This window comes from Daucus carota, chromosome 1 (assembly GCF_001625215.2).
Source record: "Daucus carota subsp. sativus chromosome 1, DH1 v3.0, whole genome shotgun sequence".
NCBI lineage: Eukaryota > Viridiplantae > Streptophyta > Magnoliopsida > Apiales > Apiaceae > Daucus > Daucus carota.
In genome coordinates this window covers 1206669-1225603 of record NC_030381.2, presented here as the reverse complement: position 1 = coordinate 1225603, position 18935 = coordinate 1206669, and the positions used below count along the sequence as shown (strand labels likewise).

The 18935-nt window shown below is 36.1% G+C and overlaps 2 protein-coding genes across 5 annotated transcripts; both read left to right on the top strand.

The window, feature by feature from the left end:
* The first annotated feature begins 740 nt into the window (after positions 1 to 740).
* Positions 741 to 9302, top strand: LOC108205082 (phosphatidylinositol/phosphatidylcholine transfer protein SFH9). Of its 2 annotated transcripts, XM_017374866.2 has the most exons (16): positions 988 to 1128; positions 1411 to 1456; positions 1573 to 1855; positions 3149 to 3248; positions 4063 to 4329; positions 4408 to 4485; positions 4572 to 4673; positions 4761 to 4810; positions 4917 to 5016; positions 5141 to 5230; positions 5326 to 5415; positions 5821 to 5896; positions 6130 to 6503; positions 6582 to 6656; positions 6770 to 6819; positions 8818 to 8958. In XM_017374866.2, the coding sequence occupies exons 2-15, from the start codon at positions 1450 to 1452 to the stop codon at positions 6785 to 6787; spliced, it is 1710 nt and encodes a 569-aa protein (XP_017230355.1). In that variant the 5' UTR covers positions 988 to 1128; positions 1411 to 1449; the 3' UTR covers positions 6788 to 6819; positions 8818 to 8958. The 2 variants fall into 2 exon arrangements, with proteins under 2 accessions (XP_017230353.1, XP_017230355.1); XM_017374864.2 differs by lacking the exon at positions 6770 to 6819 and having other exon boundaries at positions 741 to 1128; positions 8818 to 9302.
* Positions 9303 to 11054: 1752 nt separating this feature from the next.
* Positions 11055 to 13852, top strand: LOC108204152 (trihelix transcription factor ENAP1). 3 transcript variants are annotated; one of them, XR_010289995.1, is made up of 3 exons: positions 11055 to 12173; positions 13205 to 13287; positions 13412 to 13852. XR_010289995.1 is itself a non-coding variant. In XM_064089304.1 (2 exons), the coding sequence occupies exon 1, from the start codon at positions 11287 to 11289 to the stop codon at positions 12160 to 12162; it is 876 nt and encodes a 291-aa protein (XP_063945374.1). In that variant the 5' UTR covers positions 11055 to 11286; the 3' UTR covers positions 12163 to 12173; positions 13412 to 13852. The 3 variants fall into 3 exon arrangements, 2 of the variants coding, with proteins under 2 accessions (XP_063945374.1, XP_017228959.1); XM_064089304.1 differs by lacking the exon at positions 13205 to 13287; XM_017373470.2 differs by lacking the exon at positions 13205 to 13287 and having other exon boundaries at positions 13360 to 13852.
* The last annotated feature ends 5083 nt before the right edge of the window (positions 13853 to 18935 follow it).

The following is an 18935-nucleotide window of genomic DNA, read 5'->3' as shown; positions in this document are numbered from 1 at the left end:
CTAAAGCCCTTGGCTAAAAGGTGAGTTGGCTTACTTAAAATAAAAAAATTTAGTCAACAGCTCTAAAAACTCAACTCCAACCATGCTCACCTGTTGTCTATAAATTTAGCCAACCTCCTATGGATGACTAAATTTGTCGAACCTCTACAGGTCTGTATGAAAATCTGTAGGAAGATTGTACATCATTTATTACCATATTGAACTGATATATTCTATTTTAACAATTTAAAATATTAATAACATACTATTTTTAAATTATAGCCAACCAATATAGCTGATACCATTGAAGCAAAGTGTCTTACAGGTTCAGCAAATTTTACATAATATCTTACTGATCCAATTTAGCCAACGATTATAGCCAACACGGTTGGAGATGCTCTTACGGGTATAATTTAGCCAACGATTATAGACAACACCGTTGTAGATCACTAAGCTCAAAACTGGGTTGGTGCCGAGCCAGTTAAAAACTTGACAACCTCCGTCAGTAATGACGACGACGTTCCATCAAACAAAACGTTAAAAGAGTTAAAAAAAGAAAAAACAAGTTCCCCAAACGCCGGCGTTACGCAATAAACGGCGGTTCCAGATCACCGACGTTACCGTCACTGTCATCCATATATATTTACGTAAAAGCATAAATATAGTATAAAATAATATACAGAGAGAACAATTGATAGTGATATTACAATTTGTAAAGAAAAAGGAAATATAACAATAATAAAAATATCCCCACAAGCTCTGCAATTCGCCGTGTATTATTCTCTTTTGCTTGCTCGATAAAAGTGAAAATCTGCTTGATTATTACTATCTGTATGTATGTACTTGCTTTTATATACACACAAATACACGAAGAGGAGGCTTCGTAACCAGAAAGTCACACCATCTACGCTTTCACGATAATTATGCTTCAACTAGCTTGTTGTTGTTCGAGAGAGATTGGGAGAGATTGAGAGAGAGAAAGAGAATCTGTACTATTCTCATCAACTGGAGAGAGAGAGAGAGTACTATTCCGAGAAAGAGTAAATCTATACTATTAGTATCATTAACTGTGTCTACTGCTGAAAGACGAATTTTCTCGATTTACGTGTAGCCGATCGTCTTCCTTATATGAATGCGGTTGATTTTGAGGTATTACATATGAAATGGACTTAATTATGTAATTATATATGTTTGTTTATAGTTTGTGATCTGTTTTTGTGGATTTTTGTGGTTGAATTACGCATATGGACCTGGTTTCTGTCTTTATTGTTCATTTCTGCTTCTGTATGTTGTCGATTATTTCATTATAATTCATCAATCTGGCTTAGAGTTTCAGCTGAGGATATTCTTAGATTCGTCCTATATATTATGTGTTTGTTTCGTGATTAATTTTACGGATGTCACTAGATTTAACTTCTGATATTGATGCAGATATTTTTTCGGAGACTCTAATTTTGCGGATTAAAAACAATGCCAGGTACTTATATTGATATATCCTAGCTGTATTAGATTGATTGTTGTATTGTAGCTTTTTTGTAATGGAGTTGAAGTGTTTACACGCTGAATTTTGATGATTAATGGAAATCGATGTAGGAGAAGAGGAACGAGCTAGAAGATCTGATTTTGAGATTTCCGAGGACGAGAAAAAAAGAATCCGGATCAGATCATTAAAGAAGAAAGCAATGAATGCCTCCCATAAAATTTCACATACTCTTAGGCGACGTAGTAGCAGAGTTGCTCATTGTCGGTATGCATCAATTTCCATTGATGATTACCGTGATGAAAAAGAAGAGAAGTCTGTGAATGCATTTCGCCAGTTATTGATTGAGAAAGACCTGCTCCCACCTCGTCATGATGATTACCACACTATATTGAGGTAACTTGGCTATATAAGTGTATTTCTGATGAGATACAAAGTATACATGATGTATCATGAATATTTGCTGTGTAATTTGCCTAGGCTAAGACTAAATTCTCACACGGTTGAAAAAATGAAAAGCTCATACCAATTCCTAATTATAACGATCATGAGTCTTTATACTTTTTTTTTTATATCAAGGTATCTTTATTTTAGTCATGTGCAAGATGAAAGAATCCATTTAAATTCAACACACCTTTCCCGAAGTATGATTACTTTCATTGGCAAAATATTGATAATCTACCACTGATTGCAGTGGATCAGACTGTAAACTTCATCACATTTTTTTTATAGAAACCATTTCTAACATTCTAATCAACTTTGTAATTTGTAGAAAGAAGGAATGGATTGAAGTTTTAGCTTTTAGAGTTGCATGAACTTCTTGTCTGATGTGTTCTTTTGTTACCTTTTGAAATCATAGATTAATAGAACAAAGGATTGATCAGAAGGAAAGAAAACCGGGAATAGGCAAGTAGTACGTGTCACCTAAAACATATTGTGGGGACAGGGATTTGTAATAATGCTATCTAATTCAGGATGGGGGACTTGTCGAAGTGTGAAATAATGCTGTTCATTATAAGAAGTTATTGCAAATGGTCAGTTAGTAATACCTGTCAATGAGAATTTTTGAGGAATACCACTCTGGAATTATTCTGAAAATGGTCAAGGCTGCTTACTGAAGTGTTACAGTGTGCCAAGGATAATTAATAACTTTGTTCTGGTATGATCACAAACTGCCCATATTATATTGAAATCAGAAGATGGGACATGAAATCCCCAACGTTTTCTTGCTGCGAAGCATTTTGAATAGGCAAAGACTATTTTAGGAAAAATTAAGTCTTCAGATCAAGTTTTAGTCTGCAACAAACTCTAGATATGTTTTAATACCAACAGTTAAGAGTACTACTATAGATTAAACTAATAACAATAAGGTAATCTCACCAGCCCTTATTGCACATACTCTTCTATTCTTGTTTGGTGAAAAATTGTGAACCTTGTAGCTGCTAGAAATTGAACCCAGAATCACTTAATGGGTTACATTAAATGTTTTTTTACAATAGAACTAGATGCATTGACATGTGCGTCATCTGTTTTCTGGTAGTAGCAAAGTTTAGCCCTGACCAACTCATTGTACTTGCTCGGTCTGAGTTATAAAAGCTTTGATTAACATCTTAGTTCATCACTTGAATATTCTCTAGCATCTTGCACTTTTCAGTCCAATATTTAGGGAATTAATGGTTGTCATTACAGATTTTTGAAGGCCAGAAAGTTTGATTTTGATAAGACAATCCATATGTGGGCAGAGATGCTAAACTGGAGGAGAGAGAATAGGGTCGACTCTATCATACAGGTAATAATAGGTTGTAGTATATATTTTGACTCTATAGTTGCATCATGTTGTGTTCGGTTTGGGTAAATGAATTGGGAGGGAAAGGATAAAATTTGTACTACTTTAGAGTTACATGGGTAAATGAATTGGGAGGGAAAGGATAAAATTTGTACTACTTTAGAGTTACATGGGTAAATGAATTGGGAGGGAAAGGATAAAATTTGTACTACTTGAGAGTTGTATCTCCTATAATTGTATTTCCTCCTCCATTCCATTCCCACCAACCTATATTAGAGCTCAAACCCACCAAATTGAGAAGGATTGCTTCATTTTGCATTCAACCCATATTCTTCCCAAATCTCATCATGAGAAACCTAAATCTGCACACCCTCATTTTATTTCACTTTTTCCTCCATGGTTTCTTTTGTAATATTGTTCACAATATTTTTTATTTTATTTCATACCATTCTCCCCAACAAATGTAGCACAGGGTTTTAGCCTTTTGTATTATCCTTTTGCACCCCCGCCAACACACACACACACCAAGAATTGAATCGGTTTTGAATGCACACAGTCTAGATCCTGGCCAAGATGAGCAACTAAGGCTCGGTTTCTTCGTTACTGAATATTGGCTGCAATGTTGCAAACCAAAATCATTCACCTCTCATCAATATCATCCCCCTGAATTTAAAAGGGAGTGAATACATTAACTCCGAATATTTGGTTCTGTGTATCATAATAGTACTTTTTATGACATTTGAATTGTGTGAATCCACTTATGAGATATGTTATATCGACATTTTATTCGGTTGCTTGTGTGATGATCTACTTTTAGGATTTTGTATATGATGAACATGAAGATGTTCAGAGATATTATCCTCATGGTTTCCATGGTGTAGACCGAGGAGGACGGCCTGTTTATATTGAAAGACTTGGAAAAGTTGAACCTAGTAAGCTAATGAGTGTGACCACAGTGGATAGATTTTTAAAGTATCACGTTCAGGGGTTTGAGAAAACGTTTGCTGAGAAGTTTCCAGCTTGTTCAGTTGCAGCAAGGAGGCATATAGATTCTACTACCACAATACTGGACGTGCTGGGGATGGTTAGCTTAGAACTCCATCTACACATAGCACCATTTTGAACAATCTTCAACGATTTTGAATATGTGTTAATTTTGCAGAACTGGATGAGTTTTGGCAAAGTTGCACATGATCTTGTCATGCGCATGCAAAAAATAGATGGAGAAAACTATCCTGAGGTGCTTAAGTTATTGAAGTCATGGACATTTGAATATGATTTTGTGTCTTTCGAAGTTCTTTTTATCTGATTTAGTATACTTTTTAGACTTTAAATCAGATGTATATTGTTAATGCTGGTAGCGGGTTCAAGTTTCTGTGGAATACAGCAAAGGGATTTCTTGATCCAAGGACTACAGCAAAGATACATGTAAGATATGTAATTATGTATGATTTTTTAGCATTTGTATATTGTTGAAGGTTGTCAGAATTGTTTATGATGTGAGCTAATCCTCAGGTTTTGGGAAACAAATTTCAGAAGCAGTTGTTTGAAGTTGTTGAACCAAGGTTAGAGTTTTAGCTTCTACTTTGCTTTTTATCAGGCCCTAACTCTTCGTTTTGGAGTGTTTTTGTAATTTATTATGCACCTGTTATAATTATTTTCTATCAACAGTCAATTGCCAGTATCTCTCGGGGGAACGTGCTTGTGCCCAAATGAAGGTGGGTGTCTTAGATCAGAAAAGGGACCATGGAATGATCCAGAGTTGATGAAGGTATGTACATTCAACCTTGGATGTTATTCAGTCATTGCAAGTACAAGATAAATAAGGCTTCAGTCTGTTGTGCCTATTACTATCACTAATCATTAGTTGTTGCTCATGCAATGGTTAATGGCAGCTAGTACATATTGAAGAAGCAATGTTTCTCGGAAAATTTAGCAGTTCTTCTGATGTTGATGAATTAGAAGCCAAATCTACTCTTCGCGAGGTGTGCAGTTATTATACAATGAAGGTAGACCTGTATGATTCTTTCAGTAATATGCAATGGTCTAACTATAAGTTTGGTTCTCTGTAACTGTATAGCATCAGAGTTCAGAAATTGTTTCTGCTGATTCAGGATCAGAAGCGAGATTCCCAGCTTCTGGTATCATGCAGCCTAGCATTCATTCTGAAGTAAGTATCTTGTACCTTTAACATTTCATTTTTGGATTTTGATGTAGTTCCGACCAATCTCACTATCTAATTTTCTCTATAGGAGAGTGAATTTCTTACATATTAAATATGACTACCATATTTGATATGATAGTAAATTTTCTTTTAACAATTAAATGAAATGCCAGCTTCACAAGATGTCTATGGGACTATAGGTGTTCGAGATCTTCTACCTTTCTCCTGATAGCACTTAATAATTGACATTACAGCTCTCTCTCACTCTCATTTTCACACACATGCACAGCAGGGAAAATATAACCAGTGTTTTTTGTTGCATCAAGTTTTGTAATACTACACATATAATTGTATGTGTAAGTACATCTAATTGATGGTCTGATATACCTGCTCATGTTGTTATTGTCTCAGGAAACAAGAGATTCTACATGTGTCCATGATCTAGTGGAAAAATCTTCTCGGATGTCAATACATGTGAATCCAACAAGTAAGTGACCATTGTTAGCTGATATCAGTAAATCTATTCTATTATGTTTCACTTGTAAAATATTGTGTGCGAATTAAAAAAATAATCGTACGAGAAACATAAAATATGAGGCACAAATTTTTGTAAAGTCACGCCATATCGACCACATCCTAGAAAACATAATTGCTTTGCATGACGAAGTTATGATATTTACCTTGAGGTACTCATGTATCCTTTTTTGACCCTTGCAACAGCTACTTTGATTAGTCATGTTGGACAAGAAAGGGTGTTGAAGAAGTGCATTACGAGTATAGTTGACCACATATGCAAATTTTTGGTGTGTATATATTTTATACTACTTGGTATGGGCAAGTATATTGTAAAGAAAGATGAGGAGAAATGCGAAAGCGAATCAGAACTTTCATTGGAAAATCAGTCCCATCAGATTCCACAAGCTAAAGAAGAGGACCATCTTGATCCATGCTGGAACAGATTAAAAAATTTAGAGTCATTGGTGACTGAGCTGGTCAATAAGCCTACAAGCATGCCTCCTGAGAAGGATGACATACTACTTGAGTCACTTAATCGTATAAAATCAATTGAATATGACCTGCAAAAGACAAAGAAAGTAAGTTACTCCTTGCACTTAATATAGTACCTAATATAAAGACAAAACTAGAACTTGAATTTTTCTCTCCATCTGCAGGCATTACTTGCAACAGCTTCAAAACAAATGGAACTTGCAGAGTCAATGGAAAGTTTAAGAGAAAACAACATAAACGTAAGTAGACGACTCCCTTGTAGTAACTGGTGTTGTGTTTGGTTGATGAAATTGAGAGGGAAGGAAATAGTTACTAATTAATTATCATTCCATCCTATATTCCTTTTGCATAGGGCTTTCGGACGAAGTAGATAAGACTGTGTTTGCTCCTCATTATATACGAGTAAGTAGTAATTGCAGTCAGTTCTATCCTGAATCCTCTATCGCCAATCCCCAGTTAATTATGAAGCTACTCAACAAAGTAGCTAGGCTTTCCTAGTAGGTATTTAAATACCCTACCTCACGAAGGCATAGTTTGCGAGTGTAAAATATGCAATAAGCCAAGGGCTCAACACTGAGGCAAGTCTTTCTTGAGGTAGTTCAGCCACTTTAGTTCCTCTTAGTACCTGGTACTCCTTTTCTTTCTCAGTTGTTGAAATAAAACTCAAATTCACCAATCTGAGAAAAAAAATACTCCATCCTCCTTACTCATCTTCCTCATACAAAGTTTCCAGTCTCACATTTTTGTCCACTCTCCCCTCTTATGTCCTTTCTTTCGCCTTATTTCTACTCACAAATTTTCATTCCAATCCTTCCCCCCATTCCATTTACCCCAACCCTACACAAAATAGGAGTTGTGAGATGGACATCGCCCACAGTGCCGGCTCAATCAAATTTGGGGCCCTAAGCAAAACTTAAAAATGAGGCCCATACATATTTATTATAATTTTTTTGATGTAATATAAATTTATTATCATAAAATCCTTACCTCAATATTGGATGTTGAATGATGAAGATGAGAAAAGTATCAAAAAAGATTATAATAGTTTAGTATCTTACATTAGAGTCGTTGAGGAAGAGTTATGAACTGATGCACACAGTAAAAGCTGAAAAGACAAATTGAAAGAGTAATTTTTTGTTCTTAATATTTTATCATTTATATAGACAAAAGAAAAAAAAAAGACCTTAGTAACTTTAATATTGATAATTAACATTTACTTTAATAAACTTGATATTACATTTAACTAGAAAATTTATTTATGACACATACTTGTCTTTAGACTTCTTTTACGTCTATTACTATTATTTTTTATATTTGATTCCGTACATTTTGTACATGAAATATATTAATAAATGGAATAATATTTTCATCACAATTATTCGTGATATATATTTTAATTTCTTTTGAAAAAAAATATTTATATAAATATGATAAAAATTATTTATAGAAACATAATAAAATAATTTATATTTCAAAAATCTTTCAATTAAATGAATTTTTTTTAATTATTCTAATTTTTAAATAATAAGTCATTTTTTATTATTAATTAAATATATTAAAGAAATTAAAATTGTTTGATAAAATTTTGTTTCCAATAAATTTTTTAATAAAACAAATATTAATATTTGTGTATGCATATATATAAAGAGGTTTTAAATTTTTGGGGGCCTTTTTTTGTTTGGGGGCCCTAAGCAACTGCTTAGTTTGCTTTAAGGTAGAGCCGGCCCTGATCGCCCAGTGTCAAGACTGAGGCAAGATAGTATGGCAAGTATAGTATCCTAGGAACCTCTTTTTTTTTATTATTATTATTATATTAATATGCACTTACTTCTGGTCATAACCAGTCCATTTTTCAATCAAGATACAGATATTGCCCGGTCAACTATTATAATTCATTTAAGCGTTCAATAAAATTATAAGCACTTTCAAATTCTTTTCAATATGTTAGAAAATTGTGCCAACTGATATTTTTTAAAACATACATATGTATGAAAAGGATGTCACAATATTCTTCACTGATTTCATTTTTGGAAATAACTTCAAATCAAGTAGAGTGCAGGATCATCTTATGGAAGCAAGAAACAACTCTCTTTTTAGATTAGACTGAAATGGGGGCTTGTACCTGAACATGTCACAAATCCATCCTCTTTTCTTCCTATCCTTCCTTTGACCTATAGTAACTCAATGTTAGTTGCAGTGATAGAAAGGATTTTTTAAGTGTAGTCGTCGTTCTTATAGTTCTGAAGCTCCCATCAAGTCTTTAACTCTTTCCCCACTCGAAAATTGATAAGCAGCAACATAAGTATACATTCAATTTTACTTGTCTGTTTGACATGAGTGATTATATAAAATTGCAGCACTTTGTCCCTGCTGCTAATATACTTGTTCTGTGGGTTTCAGGGGACAAACTCATGTTGGTCAAGAAGTTCCAAGTCTTTTCAACATTGAAAAGAGACGTTACTAAGTTTTACAAACTTTTTCATATGAAAGAATATCATACCAACAGCGGCTCTCAAGGCTTTTGCCATTGTTTTAAACGAAGTTCGTCTTCAGAGAATTTTAGCCAAAAGACTACATGGACACTGACCCTAGGTGAAATTTATATTTTCTTGCTGACGATTGACGTGGGGTTTTTTCTCTTGGACACAATTGACCAAGTATTTGTTCTTTTACATAGCATTTTGGTAATGAGATGGTTATGAAGGAGCTGGAATCTGGTTGATCTGTTGAGAATTAGTACCCCACTGAAACTGTTAATAAGAGCTGGAATCTGATTGATGTCATTGAAGACTTGTGATTGTGTTTTTTGGATAAACATTTTTCTTATTAATGTTACATTGTACATACCAAGGTATATATTTATTAAGGTTTTTCATTTGAGATTATACATGGACAAAAGTAGAGATTATGTGGTGTATCATGTATATATGATTCTAGAATGTTTTTGATCTAAAGAAGGTTTTGCAACTTTGCTTATAATTTTGCAAAAGTAGAAGATGTCGAAACCAAAATTTATCCCAATACTATATTTTTGTCTTTTATGATATTTTTCATTAGTATATAAAACATTCTCGTAATTATGATTTTGACAATGATATTTAGGCCTGGCAATTTGACACGTGACACGCTAACACGAAACGAAATGACACGAAAAAAATGAATATGGGTTTTGATTTTCGATACACGAAGCACGAAAGTACACGAAATTACACGATAGATTTCGTGTTGGATATGGGTTTTCATTTGGGGTACACGAAATACACGAAAGTACACGAAATATTTGTAGATAATATTTATTATATATAAATATATCATTCACATTTAATAAATTTATAAAGGAAAATATATATTAAATCCATTTTTTGATTAAAAATATATTAATATTTTTATATATAATATACACGAAAAGTACACGAAATATACACGAAACGATTCGGATCGGATACGGGTTTCAAATTAGGTACACGAAATTAATAATGGGCGGATACGGGTTTCACCTTCGAGTACACGAAACACAAAAATACACGAAACGAAAGTATACGAAACGAAACGATTGCCACCCCTAGTGATATTTCACTAGTTTTGTAATATTACAATAAAATTATTCTCCCATGCCACTATAACAGTCAAATTTTAAAAAACTACACTAAAAATTCTGAATTGTAGTTTTTTTTAACTTTTATTCATATTAATAATTATAATTTAAATGTTATTTATTATTCAGATTAGTAGTCTATATACATTTTTTTAATCAAATTGATCTTGTTTTGCTAAATATTATACATTATACTTTTATAAATTTGAGAATTTGAAAAATACATTTTAAAGAGAATTACAGAAACCCTCCTATTGATACAAGATTTATAATATTTTTTGATTATATAGTAGTTTTTTATATATTAATAAAACTTTTATCAATCTAACTAAAAAGATGAGCTATTAATATGGAATGCAATAAATAAATATCTAATTTCATTTCAAATTTGACTAGTAATATAGAAAATATTTCTTAATTTTCCAGTTATTTTTGCGTTTCCTCCTAAGTATTTACCGAGGCTTTTCTTTTGATCGGTCAAGTTGAATGAAATTTGTTTGATTTTTTTTTAAAAAAAAATTTCGTCGTTCTTTTTATTAGTCGCTTTGACTTTGTGCACGTAATTTGAGGTGTATAAAAAACATATTTCTACGTATTATTTTTCAATTTTTTTTCTAAATAAAAGTTTAACATATATATTTTTATTCAGAAAAAAAAAAATTTAAAAATAATAAATAAAAATACATTTTTTGCACTTCAAAATACATGCAAAAAATAACGACTAATAAAAAAGAATGAAGAGCAGGAATACAAGGAGAACTATACTCCCTCCGTCTCTAAATACTTTTCCTGTACTTTTCACGTTTGCCAACACGCACTTTTGATCGTTAATATCTTTCATTTTGTAATAGCATTAAATATATTAACTTCATCGTATTAAAGTACTTGTGAATACGAATCTAACAAGATCACTCATGACTATATTTAGTTTTGTAGATTAGATGTAAATTAGTAATTTGTGTCATGTTATGAACAGTGCCGACATCACAAACAAGAAAAGAAAAAAGAAACGGAGGGAAACGGAGGGAGTACTAAAGATGATAATCATCGTGTGAGAAAAGATAAAAAAGAATTCTTTATTTTCTTCGTTCTTGAAAGTCAGAAATTTGCAATTCAGACACAGACCCAGATCTCTAAAAACACCACTCAACCACCACATTACCACCCACCACAACCAAAGAAACCCAACCCGAATCATAATCTAAATCATCGAACCCCATCATTCTAAATCATCAAAATCAAAACCCCATCAATCTATCTTTTCAAATTCTTGAATGGCTTCACCATCTTCGTCACCATCAAACAACAAAGCCCCCATTTTTAATCCCACAAATTCACCAAAATCAGCAACCCCCACCATCAAGAAACCCCAACCTCTCCCTTGGACTCACCAAGAAACAATAAATTTAATCCAATCTTACCAAGATAAATGGTACTCTCTCAAAAAGGGTCAGCTCAAATCTTCCCAATGGGAAGAAGTTTCTGTCACTGTTGCTGCCCGGTGTGGCTATGATCAGCCCTCCAAGTCAGCTACTCAATGCCGCCATAAGATTGAGAAACTGCGTAAACGATATAGGGCTGAGAGGCTTAAGCCTTACCCTGATTCTTGGCCTTATTTTGATATGATGGATTGTATGGAAACCGGTCCCTTTCCTGTTACGATGGCTCGGCCGGTGTCCATGGTGCAATGTGATCAAGATAGTGATGACAGTGATGTCGATTGTAATTTGAACAAGTCGAGGAGTATTAATCGTATTGTCAAAGGGGGGAATTGTGGTAATGTTGGTAGTGTGGAGAGAAATGTGAGAGCTTTCGGGGGTTCAAGAAAGCCCAGTATTGGGAAAAGGAAGGATTTTTATGAGATTGATGAGGAGGAGGAGGATGAGGAGGTGGATGATGAGGGTGAGGGAGAGGAAGGGGGAGAAGGGAGTCGTGTAGTGATGGAATTGGCTGGTCAAATTAGGACATTTGCCGAGAATTTCGTTAGAGTGGAGCAGAAGAAGGTTCAGATGATGAGGGAAACCGCCAAGTACCAGATGGAAATGGAGAATAAGAGGATGAAAATGATTATTGAATCACAGAAAAAGATTGTTGAGACTATTCACGAGGCTTTTAGCGATTCTCACAAGAAAATGAAGACGGCTCCATGATTTTTTTCAAGGTTCTTCTGCTTTTCTTGAAATAAGTATAATCAGTTTAGGCAATTTTGATTAATACTAGATAGTTGTGTTATAGCACTAGAGGTGTTTTACAATGTTTAATTTACCTGACATCATCTGTATAAACGGAAAAATATCTAATTCTGCAAGTGTATGTTACTATGTTTAAATTATTAGTGGTGTTAATAAATGGTTATAGACCTCTGCCTGGATTAGAGAATAATAGAGATATATATGGAATCATTGTACTTGTTAACTACTTTCTTATATTCATGTTGTGTACTTGATCTCCATGGATAATATAAACATGCTTTTGTGTTCCTTCCAAGAAGTGTAAGAATAGTTAAAGAGCTGTAATCTTTCAAACCCTAGTCATTATCACTGCAGAAGTGTAATTACCCTTTACTCTTTACATGTTTCTTATTAATTTTGTTCCATGTTTAACCACTTGCATGCAAATTGTTAGTAATAGTATATTGCATGTGAATGCCATTTTGCTGAGTCATTTTTTCTCGCACAAATCATTATATTTTTTTATTGAACAAATTTATTTAGTACAGATGAGACTTTATGGAGTATGTAAGTTGAAGTTTTGACTAATTTTGTTTGGATACAAGGCACTTTAGCATTAATAACCCTTTCTAATATTATCACCATCTACGTTACCCGGACTCTTCATTTTACCTCGAGTACCCGTGTCGGACACTCGACACTCGGACATGGGTATGGACACTCCGACCCTTATTTTAGGCCAAAAACATGTAAAATTTTCAAAATATTGCCGAGTCCGACACTCGGACACGTATCCAGTTTGGACACTTTCAGCCGAGTCCGGGTAACATAGATCACCATTTATCGGCAAGAATTCCATTGGACCCAGAATTGATACATTGGAAAATAGCTAGCTGATTTTCCTTTCTTCTATAACTTCCTTTATTTGGTATTATTATATATGTACTTTGTGATGAAATGCCAGGGTTGTGTTTTTTTCCTATCTTTCTTAAATTAGCAATTATCTGACTGTCCTTTTCAGATCTTTTTCCTGCCGGCCTGCCCCCAATTCAAACTAACATACTGACCTCAATTTACAATATATTTGGCTTAGCAAAGAACATGGTAACTGATAGTTTTTGTGTTTGTCTTTTCTTTCTCTTTCCTCTTTCTCTTTTATTCCTTCTTTTTCCTTAGTCATCCCTCCTTTTCTTCTCCTCTTGCCACAATACCTATTCTATTTCCATAGAGTAGGTGACTGGGATGGGTATAAATTACAGGCAGGCAGCTGAGGCAGGCAGCTGAGCTGGAAGGGATGCAGGACAGGTGTGGCTTTTGGGTGGTTGCACGTGTAACCCTTTGAGCCTACGGAATGTCAAGATGGGTCCGAAGGGGTAGCAAGGGTTTGTAGGGGTCGTAGGGCAGCCAGGGTTTGTAGGGGCCGTAAGGTTTAGATAGTTGGAGTCTTGCGGCCTTTCAACCTGAGCCTATTTTACTTGAGCCTATTTTGGAGTCTATCAGTTGCCCTCGTAACGGGGGAGCCTTCTTTAGGAGGCTATGTCCGTGGATAAAATTGTATACTCATGTGTGTAAAAGTGAGTTTTGTAATTTTTCTTCGTGTAAGGTTGTTATATTGGTGGAGAATGGAGGGGCTTTTATTGTTTATAATAGGATCCATGTTTTAACAAAATTGTTTTTACTGTGGTCTTGGTATTCACGTGAGATTCACGTGTGGGAGGTGAGCGTTTGTGAAAAGTGAGTGGAGGAGGGGTCCCACACGGGGTGTTGACACGATTTTATAAAAAGAGGGTTTTATATTTGAATTTATTTGTGTCGGGCTTTTCAGAGTTCTTTAGAAGGCGAAAAGGCGTGAAGCGAGAGGGGAAAGCAACGGACATTAGGGTTTCGAGGTCGGAGTTCCTCACTCTTCTGTGCTTCAACAGGTGAATTTCTTTTCTTTATAGACTCTTCATTACAGTATTTCCTTTCTTTTTCTTTTTCTTCATAGCAAGTGTGTTGGTTGAGATGGGATTTTGGTGGCAACATCTTCTTTCGAGTAGTGGAGGGTTGGTTTGGTGGTTGTTCTTTTGTGGTTGATTAGTGGGGATATCTATGATCCCTTGGACGGGTATAGCGTGATTTCCAAAGCCGAACAACGGACCTTGGGTGGGCTCCGGAGGCAGCACCTTCTCTTTCTCTCCTAATATCATCCTATCGAGCGTGTGCCGAAAGATGATATCTGCCGAGGAACCATTATCTACCAACACTTTCCTAACGTCTTGATCGCTGATATCAAGTTGAACCGTGAGTGGACTGCTGTGGCATGGCTCAGGAGGGTAATCAGCGTCGGTAAAGAATATCGGAGCAGACGAATGTCTAAAGGCCTCGGATGTTACCTGGATGTGCATCACATCAGCATCCGTAGCATATCCCCCAAATATCATGTCGACCACATGTCTAGCCCCTGTTTCTTTTGGCTGTTGAGTAGGGTTGGGGTTTAGGTCTTTCCGAGGACCTTGGAACTCCTTTAGTAGGCCTCACTTGATCATTCGTTCAATGAAGTGTTTAAGAGAGATGCATTGGTCGGTTTCATGGCCCACAATATCATGGTATCGACAAAAACGGGATGCATCTCGTTTATCGGCAGGAGTCCTCATAGGGGTCGGCTTTTGGAAGAACTCGAGGTTACAGACCTTATCGAGGATGAAGGAAGGGGTTTGGTTTAGAGGAGTGAACCTGGGTTCTTCGCGGACTTGCCGGAGGGGGGCCCTTCGGTCTCTTAGAGGGTCTGCAGGCTTTCGGAAATCTTCCATGCCATCAACTTGCATAGCTTGTAGACCCGAGCTTTCTCCTCGAGAGGTGGGGTAGTAGGCACGGATTCTTTCATCCGTAGCAATGTAGGTGGATGCGATGTTGTAGGCTTCATAGAGATCTTTCGGTTCTTTATTGCACAACTCTTTACAACAATCTTTGCACTCCTTATGATTCATGTTTCTGATGAAGGAATCCACGGCATTTGAAGGTCATAGGTCTTTCACTTTGAGGGCCGCGGCCTTAAATTTTTGTATATAGTCCCGTAGGGATTTTCCAGGGTTTTGCTTCACATTTTCAAGGGAGATGGTGTGGACAGCATGTGGAGTATTAACGCGAAATTTAGCAAGGAACATCTCTTTGAACGTATTCCATGAATCGATGCTCTTAGAGGGTAGGGTCGAGAACCAGGTTCGGGCATAAGCTCGGAAGGTAGACACGAACAGGCGACATTTTGTGATGTCATTGTGACGATGGCATATCATGAGGTTTTCGTAATAACTCAAATGGTCTCCTGGGTCTGTAGTGCCGTCAAAAGACTCTAATCCGGTTACTTTGATTCCTAGATCAATTTGTCCCGCTTCTAGGAGGTCTGTAAATGGGGAGTTTCTCCCTGTGGTCTCGGGGTGGGCCTGTGGCCATTTCTTCCAGTTTGGCCAATCTAGCAACAACGTCTGGATGACCTTCGGCATAAGGGGTTGGTAGGTTCTGCTGGACTATTACAGGGGGAGAGTGTACCCTGCGGTAATCAGGTGACCGGGTCCTCATTCTCCTTTCATGTCGAGAAGCACGATCATCGTATGGGCCCCTTCTAGAGTGGCGATGAGAGCTCGTGGTGCTTCGGGACTCTGAGGAGGATCGACTTTGTTGGCGGGAGTCGGCTCGGTGGTATCGAGGTTCTTCTCGTTCGCCTCTCTCATAGGATGGAGATGGAGAGCGATAGTAAGAGGAAGTTCCAGGAAACTGTGTGGTATAGGTAGCGGATATATCTGATGGGACATACGGTGGGTCGTACATGCCATAGTAAATGGTTGCCATCTGAGCTGCAAGGTTGTCCATTTGTTCTTGCAGGTATCTTTGCTGGGCTTCATATTGGTAGAAGCGACCATAGTTGGGCGATTGGGGTGGTGAAAGGTGTGGCGGAGAAGGTTGTTCTTACGGGTTGACTTGGCTGATTTGTCGATTCTTCACTCATGTTTAGGGTTTCTGTTTTTTAGGTCGTTTTCTGTTTTGGCAGGTGAATTTTCACGGGTTTTCTTTTTTCTGATCCCCGGCGGCGGCGCCACTTGATAGTTTTTGTGTTTGTCTTTTCTTTCTCTTTCCTCTTTCTCTTTTATTCCTTCTTTTTCCTTAGTCATCCCTCCTTTTCTTCTCCTCTTGCCACAATACCTATTCTATTTCAATAGAGTAGGTGGCTGGGATGGGTATAAATTACAGGCAGGCAGCTGAGGCAGGCAGCTGAGCTGGAAGGGATGCAGGACAGGTGTGGCTTTTGGGTGGTTGCACGTGTAACCCTTTGAGCCTACGGAATGTCAAGATGGGTCCGAAGGGGTAGCAAGGGTTTGTAGGGGTCGTAGGGCAGCCAGGGTTTGTAGGGGCCGTAAGGTTTAGATAGTTGGAGTCTTGCGGCCTTTCAACTTGAGCCTATTTTACCTGAGCCTATTTTGGAGTCTATCAGTAACCTTGTGGACTGTATGGATCAGAGGAACAACTATGATAATATTGAATCATTGTGAACCAAATGAATATATCTGCCTAGTCATATATCATAACAATTGCAATAGATGAACTTATTCTTACTTCGGCATAAATTAGTGCAGTTTTCTAGTTCAGCAACTTTATTAAGTGCCCAGTTAGTTATCCAGAACTTATACTTCTATCACTCTTGAAACAGCATTTTTCTCTGCATCCTGGCTGCTTTTGTCACTTGTGTTTTTTATTTTGTAAGCATAGCCTAACTGTAGAAATGGGGATGCCAGGATTGGTCACGGGTACCACTTACACTAGCTTCATTTATGATGAATAAAGATAAACTTCAACCTATATGAATTCATGGTGTTGTCTTTTCATATTAGTGGTCTTATGTGGCAATGTGAAAGATGCACCTGGCTAGCAAAATTTCTATTTATGGTTTAAAGCAAGTGATTTGCAGCCTTTATAGCTCTATCTACCACAGACTTTATGCAGGTTTGTATATTACTTGCCAAGTCCTAGGTAGCATTTAATAGTCACAATAATCAATCGGATTACTATCAAAAATGGTGCTTCTGTGTTAAAATAAATAAATAAATTGCTGTAACCTTAATTGTTAATCTGCTCGAGTACTCTTGTATATAAAACGACTGCAACTGTCAACTGTCTTAGAGAGAAACTACTTCCCGACTCTGGATGATGATTGATATGAAATTTATCTTTTAAGTTGTGTGCCTCTTAAAAAGGTAGAGCAATCTGCAAGGTTTAGCCGAAAAAGTAAGAATCAGGCAGGTGAAAGTTTTGTTGAGTAGCTATGTTTGCAAGATGAAAGAAAGTGAGTAGTGCTCTTGAAGCATACCTGCATCGATGTTTTTATGTATATTCCTGCAGAAATTTGCCTTCATTTATTCAATTAAGATGTTTTGTCTCCTTTCTTGCCCAACTCTCACATCATTTTCTTACCATTCCGTATTTAAATGAGAAATGCTTTATCATTCCAATATTCCAAGTCGTTTGATGACTTATCTGCTGCCTGAGGAAGAATTCCACGAGACTAGAGACAAACCTTTCTTAATTCGTAGTACTTTGTAAATTGTATCAGTCAAAGCAATCAAGTATTATCTACAGCAGCTCTGCCCTTCATGTTAATCAAGTAAGTCGGCATTGATAAGTAAGCACATCTTCACCACACACAATCTAAATCACTTGTTTGCGTAACTGTGTTCCTCAGATAGCTAGATACCTTGACAAATAATTACAAATAGCGAAAGACCTTCAAATCGCTGATATAACATTTGGACCCAAATATACCTTATAATAGCAAACAAATAATTACAAACAGTGGACTGCCTTTTTTCAATTGATAAGGTCCCTTTATGGATTATCATGAATTTTCTTGCTATCTCTGTTTTTTATACTTAGTTATTGGGTCATAAGTTTTACCTATATATATGTGTGTGCGGAGTTTAAGTGTGTAAAATGTCCGAGTCTGTAGATGTGCTGAATTTGATAAAAATAGTTGATTGATAAAAGTTTATACAGGATCACAGTAATATTCATTTTCGTTGCTTATCCTTTTACTGTTTTCACTGATGATAATTGTTTAAACGATTATACAAAATTGGCCTCTACCAGAACGATGATTGATGATTATCTTTGACAAAACATTTGCAAAGAGAAAAATGAAAAACACGGGAGTATAATTAGCACAGCTCTTTCTCCCCTAAATTCAATATACACAAGTGCTATCTCTATGAGCTTCGTCTGTTTGTTCAAGTAAGTCATTACTCATGATACAAATCAAATATCTGGGCTCAAGATTCACACCGTCCGTTGAAGTAATTCAAGGGTTACAGTTGAGTGTGGCTGTCAAAATAGTATGGAAGGCTGCTTTTGCAAACTACAACCCTGTACAGGAAGGAAATTAGGCAGGCCAGAATGGAATTGTGATTTCCAACAGGGGCAAACTAATATCTATCTAATTCAATTGCTGATTAGTATCTAAAACCACCGAAGCTGTTGTTATACTACGGTGGTGTTTGGCCACGGCTTTTAAGCCAACTTCCGGGCTTATAAATTAGAAGCACTTGTTTCGTACTGTTTGTGTAATAAGTCGAGAAGCATCTATAAAAAGCTGAGAATGCTAGCTTTTGCTTCATGACTTCTGCTTATTTCACAAACACTTTAATCACCTATAAGTCTTAACTTGCTTCTAACTTCTATTTCACTTTTTTACTTTAAGTAAGAAGCACTTATTTTAAGCTCAGCCA

What these genes read in the sequence shown, in the direction of transcription:
- LOC108205082 (XM_017374864.2), top strand. An exon ending in TACTGGACGTGCTGGGGATG is followed by an intron (nt 4,330 to 4,407) that starts GTTAGCTTAGAA and finishes TTAATTTTGCAG; the next exon opens with AACTGGATGAGTTTTGGCAA. An exon ending in AATACATGTGAATCCAACAA is followed by an intron (nt 5,897 to 6,129) that starts GTAAGTGACCAT and finishes CCCTTGCAACAG; the next exon opens with CTACTTTGATTAGTCATGTT.
- LOC108204152 (XM_064089304.1), top strand. Translation starts at nt 11,287, where the DNA reads ATGGCTTCACCATCTTCGTCACCATCAAACAACAAAGCCCCCATTTTT.